The 6,956-nt window shown below is 47.8% G+C and overlaps 4 protein-coding genes across 4 annotated transcripts; 2 read left to right on the top strand and 2 right to left on the bottom strand.

The window, feature by feature from the left end:
* Positions 1-1,140: 1,140 nt before the first annotated feature.
* FIESC28_10061 (uncharacterized protein) lies at positions 1,141-1,477 on the top strand (the record flags this gene model as incomplete). The annotated part of the gene is made up of 2 exons (XM_031164196.1): positions 1,141-1,337; positions 1,399-1,477. The coding sequence occupies 2 exons, from the start codon at positions 1,141-1,143 to the stop codon at positions 1,475-1,477; spliced, it is 276 nt and encodes a 91-aa protein (XP_031011748.1).
* Positions 1,478-1,802: 325 nt separating this feature from the next.
* FIESC28_10060 (uncharacterized protein) lies at positions 1,803-2,881 on the bottom strand (the record flags this gene model as incomplete). The annotated part of the gene is made up of 3 exons (XM_031164195.1): positions 1,803-2,208; positions 2,261-2,573; positions 2,623-2,881. 3 exons carry the CDS (start codon positions 2,879-2,881, stop codon positions 1,803-1,805), a joined length of 978 nt encoding a protein of 325 aa, XP_031011747.1.
* Positions 2,882-3,360: 479 nt separating this feature from the next.
* On the top strand, positions 3,361-4,337 carry FIESC28_10059 (uncharacterized protein; the record flags this gene model as incomplete). Its single annotated transcript, XM_031164194.1, has 3 exons — positions 3,361-3,625; positions 3,676-3,812; positions 3,861-4,337. 3 exons carry the CDS (start codon positions 3,361-3,363, stop codon positions 4,335-4,337), a joined length of 879 nt encoding a protein of 292 aa, XP_031011746.1.
* Positions 4,338-4,382: 45 nt separating this feature from the next.
* On the bottom strand, positions 4,383-6,807 carry FIESC28_10058 (uncharacterized protein; the record flags this gene model as incomplete). Its single annotated transcript, XM_031164193.1, has 5 exons — positions 4,383-5,055; positions 5,119-5,328; positions 5,380-5,514; positions 5,571-6,576; positions 6,696-6,807. 5 exons carry the CDS (start codon positions 6,805-6,807, stop codon positions 4,383-4,385), a joined length of 2,136 nt encoding a protein of 711 aa, XP_031011745.1.
* Positions 6,808-6,956: the final 149 nt, after the last annotated feature.

The following is a 6,956-nucleotide window of genomic DNA, read 5'->3' as shown; positions in this document are numbered from 1 at the left end:
ATAAAATAGCCTAAGTGCTAGTTCAAACCGGCATGAAGTGACCAAATTATTTTAACTCTTATGCTCTCGGCGGCGCTCTGACGCCCTGATGCATCTGAAAATCAGGGTTGTCCTAATCTGACATGGGTGGCTGGTGCGGCTCCAACACATTGAGTTTAGAGCGACGCTTAATTCATCATTAGATCATCGAAAACTTTGAAGCCGAGATGACGAACAGAATGATCTAACCACTTTATGCCTATACGGGCCGGCACCCTGCGTATCTATTTCTGTCACCCATGATAAGGGATGGCTTTTTTGTTAGCTAGGAGGAGATGCAGCTGAGATAACGTTATTGCCATTGCCGATCTGTATCATGCTAAAAATGACAGAAATCGGACTCACCCAAACTGGCTGACCTGTTAACATTTTATCCTGTGGCTGGCGCTAGCGAGAAGCATTGTGTCTTAGCTCTGGTATCTGGTCACGGCAGTATCATAGCTGGAGAAGGCAATAGAGTCAGATTTCCCTTTTGGAGAAACCATTACATTGATGTTATGCTACATGTTCTTGGCCTCGGCCTTTTATCCAAAACCTCGTGTGTGTAGATGTTATCGCGTTACTCAGAATCGTTAAACGGTTCAATCTTAACGATCAGATTAAGGGTCGTGCTAAGGTTATTCTGATCTACAGACGATCAAGCGCTACTGCACCAAGGCAAAGCGCCGCTGATAGAATGCAGGAATCCATTGTCTTGAACTTGCGCGATCTACCGTTGGGACTACCTCGTAGGGATATCACATTCCAGACAAGGAATGCTTATATACAAAAGTAGTTAGAACATCCGGTTGACAGGACGTTGGTCAAGGGTCATCTCCAGACATCAACGGCTTTCTTGTGGCCGTTGGTTCAATGATGACTGCGTCTCAGTTAGCCAAGAATTGCCAATTTGTCAATGACAGGGTAAACTTACTGCATATGAGAGATAGATATGGCTTGACGTGATGACCTCACAAGCCGTCGACCGACAGAAGAACTGGCCATATAAAGTCTCATAGCTCCGCTTGATCCCATTCTCACCATCACTCATAATCGTAGACATCAAACAATACAATCTCCTACTTCACATCTACCAACTACCCCTCGACAAGCACGATCAAGATGAAGGCCTCCATCATTCTCGCTCTTCCCTTCCTTTCCCTTGCCGCTGCCGCCCCAGCCAAGGCCGATAAACGAATTGACCTTTCAAAGATTCTGGAACCTCTCGACTGCCCGCTCGAGGTCGCTTCGCTCATCCCAGACTGCCTTCCAAGAGCTTCAGATGGGCAAAAGATCAACCTTGAACCACTCACGATGTGGTAAGTAATAATTTAACTAAACTTCTGTTCTCGAAGCTGGGTTACTAACTGGGTATTGCAGTCTCAGGAAGCTTGGATTGAATGTCGAGCGGACGGTAAAGCTGGAGGAAATTACTTGCATCTACAGAAGCTCTATATAATTTGTATGGAAGGGTCACTATGTTGGTCTAATTGATATAATAATAAGCATAATTTCAATCGTTCATCGGCGGGCTGCAGAACCATTGCGCCTTGAGTCTGCTTCGGAATGCTTCTTTTTGAATTGAATGAACAATACCTCCCGAATCGAAATTTACATCACGAATGGTTTCAAAATTCATTCATTACTGGATTTATGATATCTCGATGCATTCTAACGAGTCATCAAATCCCATGAAGATACGTGCAATAGCCAGCTCTTAACTGCTGTTATCCTGAAAAATGATCCTTTCACGCCACATTACACCACTCTTGTCAAACGCCTACTTATCCCTTCCTTCGCTGAATACCAAGACACTCAAGGAACGGCCCATCGTGACACCCGATCAAATATGCCTGCTCAGTCGTAGACTCATTGACATGTTTCACCTTGCACCATGAGGGCACAGCGAAAGTGTCGCGGGCTTCCCACTGAAAAGTCATTCTCTCCCCTGTCGGTGTCACGAGCTCTGTTCGGCCCTTACCCTCGTAACAGTGGTAGAGATAAGACTGGCTCTCTTGCGATTCAAATGCTGCGCCGGGACTTAGTCTCTCTGCTTGAACACCGAGAAATGTCGATAAAGGCTTTCCGTTGGATAGCTTATAGTGATAAACTGAGTAGTCGTCTCTGCTGGCGTTGAGCTCCTTCTCAACTGGGCCCCAGGGAAAGCGGAACTCGCATGGGTCACAATGCCTAAGGAGGATCAGCATGATTAATTCCGTATCAAACGTGGAGAGAAACATACTCGCTTGGATATCTCGGGTCAGAGTAACCTTGTGCAAAGTGAACTGGTGCGAAGCGGAATAAGGGCAAGTTAAGCATATCTAGCCAAACAACTGGCTTATCGCTCTCATTGCCATGATCGTGCCAATGCCAAATGGGCGTAATAACGACATCACCACGAACAAGTGGCATCTTCTTGCCCTCAACCGCTGTGAAACCCTCTCCATCAATGATGAAGCGGGCCGCAAAGGCAAGATGTCTATGCGCTGGTGCCGTCTCACCGGGATTGACGATTTGTAGGCCACCATAGATAGTGTCTGTAGTATAAGGGGATTCTATACGTGTAAGTATGATGAAGTAGTACGGGGAGGGTGGCACACTTACGCATACTAGGGTTCACTAGCATCAAGACTCTTCGTTCAGCCTTTTCTTCGGGAACCAACTTGGCGGCTGTCTCCAGATGAGGCAAAGCTTCCCTGTAAGTCCACATATAAGGTTTTGCTGTGGGGTTTGGCGATGGCGGCACCATCATGCTCATCTGAGACCATAGAGGCTCTAGGTTCTTGGATGGTAGTTCACTAAGATACTGCTTCATCTCATCGGTTTCGCCATCGGAGGCTACAGCACTAGTATAGTTGCCCATAGTGTATAATAGCTGCAGTCTGAACCCAGAACAAGAATATAAGATGTATCTGGTCAAGTGTGATTATACAAGTAAGTGGTTTGTTTGATGGAGTCAGGCGGTGATAAATAGCGGATGAATATGGCCCGAAGTTCAAATATGGGATAATGATAAGATCACGATGAAGTGTAAAACTGGGGAAAAAGATTACCGCCTCCCAGAATGCAGACACATCAACAGAACCAAGTCGATTATCCCAAAATAGCCGAGACTGATAATCCGTCCCCGGACCCATTCCGAGGCTCCTCCGGATCCCTGGGATCCGATCGGACCGCATCGTGACTGGCTGTTGAAGCGGACCCACTTCGCGATGTTGCCCGACAACATTATCGTCCAGCAGTCACTCAATGCGACTATATCAGGTAGTCGATCATAAGCTTTTTACTCACAGCAGCATAATGAGAATCGCCAGTTCAATCGCATCATCACTAACTCGAAAAATGTCTTCAAACTCTTGGAACCGCCTCATCCGCTTCGTCGATGACAATGGAAACGAGACTTTTGGTGATCCCGAAGTTCAGAACGACAAGGACTTTGCGGAACGTCTAGCCAAGAATGACCTATGGGCTGTCGAGTACAAGGGTCAAAGTCCCGTGTCACAACTCACAAAGGGCGAGAAGATCCATGTCAAGGCTGTTCACGAACTGCTTCGACCGTCTGATGTGCCCATCATTCGCTGTATTGGACTGAACTATATCAAGCACAGTAAGTGGCAATAAAGATATCCTGGAGTAGTCGCTAATTTGAGTGATTAGTCAAGGAGGGTGGCCGAACACCTCCACCTTACCCTTCATTATTTATTAAGCCTTCGACCTGTATCGCTGGTTACGATGAAGATGTTCCAATTCCCAAGATTGCTCAGGACGGCACAATAGACTACGAAGGAGAACTGGTACGTATTCTTAGAAGATATATGCACAATTCGCTAACACCATTCTAGGGCATTATCATTGGCAAATCTGGCAAAAATATCTCGAAAGAGGACGCGCTATCATACGTGGCGGGTTATGTTACCTCCAATGATGTATCTGCACGCGCATGGCAAAGAGATCCCAAGAAGGCCGGTGGCGTTCCCCAGTGGTGTTTCAGCAAGGGCTTCGACAAGTTCGCTCCCATCGGTCCTCTTCTCGTTTCTCCCGCTGTCGTCGGCAACGCTTCGGAGTTGCACTTGACAACAACTGTCAATGGTGAGGTGAGGCAGAGCGAAGGCACCAATGATCTGCTCTTTGGAGTCGAGGAGATTGTCAGCTTCATTAGCTCAGGAACTACGCTTGAGGCTGGTACTGTTATCCTCACTGGTACACCTTGTGGTGTGGCCATGGGTATGAAGGAGCCCAAGTATCTTAACGACGGTGATGTCGTGGAGGTCAATATCACTGAGTTGGGTAGCGTGAAGAACAAGATGGTATTCGAATGACGGTAGAACTAAAAGATTTATACATAATTGAGGTAGACTTCTATGCTATTCGTTCAAAAGTTCCCACACTCCTTGGATGTCGTTAAGCCAAGACATGTCGTTTACGTCCAAGTTGAAGTCTGCTAGTTCCTGTGGGTTGAAATCGGGTATCGGGGTATCAAATTGTTGTGCTAATTGCTGAACAAGGTCGGGGATCTCCGCGTTGGACATGAAATGCTGAGGGACATGATTGCCTTGCGCCGTATGGTCCATTGTCCCATTGATATTGTTGGACATCTCACGCCCAGGCGATCCACGCGGCGTAGCCTGTAGGAGGATCTTAGATGAAAGGATATGCAGCGCCGCCACGCATCTCCTCGCCGATTGCCCAAACTGTTCATGTGTTTTGAGCAGCGAGATAGCTTGACCCCAAGATCGTCCTATCTCCGCAGCAGAAAACACATCGGACCTCAACTTCGCAGCGATCAAGACCGTAGCAGCAGAGTAGACATAATACACGCGGTACCACCAAGCTGGAAGAAGACCAACTGTGCTATCTACTGACTGATGCTTGACGAGAGTCTCGATCATGTTTTGAGCTGTAGTAACGCAGAACATAGCGCCTTGCTGAACCACACGAGCCTGGAGGTTATCGTCTGGTCGTTTGTCTATCGGTGATTGAGTCAGACAGAACCTGGACAGCACTGGTCTGAGAAGTAAGATTCGTGCGTGAAGAAACCTGCGCAGTTCTAAATTAGCACACCAGTTGAAGAGAATCATAGGTCGATGGCAGTGAACTAACCTCATGCGAAGGATTACGGCCTGCCTTCGAGCTATCTCATCTTTATTCGACTCTAGCAGATCCCATCTCAAATGGACCGGCAGCTTTGCCTCCCAGCGACTGATACAGCGGTCCAACTGAACCACCCTATCAAGATCCTCATCTTCGCTGTCCGCGCTCTCCGAGTCTGAATGTGCGTCCTTATCCTTGGAGCGACTACTTTGTGTAGGACTATAAAAGGCGATCATGGTCTTGTGTATGATCTCGTACAGACGAACTGACCTCACAAAGAAGCTGTAATACTCTGGATTCTGTATTATGCTCTGCCCGTTCGTTGTTGATGAAGTGGGTAGTGGAACAGCATTTGTGGGATGTTGTGAGATCATAGCTGGACGACCGTGAGTCACGGATACCATACTACATCAATCAGTTAGTTGGTAAAAGGAGATCCTCGATAACATGAAATGGCTTACCGGTCCATGAGAACACATCCGTACCATATCCTCCTCAACAACTCACGCTCACCTGGATCCGACCGACTGGCAGACGTCTCAGGCAAATGAAGACCCAAGCCTTGTGCCATCCGGATAGCAGACCCGATCACCATCCACGTTTGATGGGGATTATAGGTACTCTGTAGATACTGACTCGTCACAAGGAGACATTGAACCAATTCGAGTGAACCGGGCTCCCAAGGATTCATGGGCAATAGCTCCTGTGCTCGTCGGAAAAAAGCTTCGCTTGACTGCTCACGCTGTTCCAAGGATTGAGATTCGAGAAGTTGAGTCGAAAGAGCGAGTATCACGTTGAGAGTAGCCATGAAGACGCGCTCATTGAGATCCATAACTGTGCCGGCAAATATCGCATTGTACGCAGCGGTCCAGCGCTTTCTATCAAGGAACGGATACAGCGGGTCGACGTAGAACCAGTAAAGCTCCATGAGGTGGTCAGCCTGTCTGCGTGGAGGAAGAACATATGAGAGGGCTGGGGATGTAGCTTGAATAGAGGTGATCGCGTCCGCACTTGATTGAGCAAAATTAAATGCAGTTTCACTTGGATGAGCCGTAGACTTTCCCAATCTGACATCGATGGCTTTCTTGATCTGAGCCGTGAATGATCCGGCACTGCTTTTACCAAAGAACTCTTCGGTGCTAGTACCCTCATCAATGACGGCAGTCATCGAGTCAACCGCAGCAGGACTGGTTGAGGTTACCGAAGCCCCAACGTTAAGCTGGCCATGAGAATCGGGCCTTCGACTCCCTGGGGTTGAAGTAGCTGGAGACACATGCTGTGGTGGTGGTGCAATTGAGGGACGATTTCGGGAGTGCGGGTCAATGGCAGTAACAGATGCTATTCTCGATGCCGACGGGCTTGTCATTGATGATGAGCTGTCTTGCCTCTGTATATTTGACATGACAGGCGCGGTATAGTCACCATTCTGCCCATGCGCTGAAGGGACACGTCCTGGAATGTGGCTAACTGTGGAAGCAAAGTAATTGCAGTTATCTCGCAAAGCCAATTTTTTACTACATGTTCCACAAACTATTGACTCTATCAGCTACAATGAAGCGCGTTGGATTGATGGACTTGAAGCTCACCTGGTCTCACTCCATCGCATTTGACCTTCTTGAGCCTGCAGTGACCGCATGCTACATCGATCTTGAGACGCTTCGACCCACCGGGACGATCCATTCTTCTTGGAGGATCCATCATGTATCAATTTTCGGATAGAGAGATGATATCGGAAGGAGGAGATAAGAGGTTCGGAAAGGTCATGAATTGGTTCGGAAGGGACAGCTACAACCCCGGAATGATGAGATTATGAATGCCATGACCTGGGCAGGTGGGTGTCAGAAAAA

The sequence above is a fragment of the Fusarium coffeatum genome, assembly GCF_003316985.1.
Source record: "Fusarium coffeatum strain FIESC_28 chromosome Unknown BRIP53273_contig_283, whole genome shotgun sequence".
Lineage (NCBI taxonomy): Eukaryota > Fungi > Ascomycota > Sordariomycetes > Hypocreales > Nectriaceae > Fusarium > Fusarium coffeatum.
Note: the sequence above shows the minus strand (reverse complement) of the source record. Positions and strands in the feature narration are given on the sequence as shown.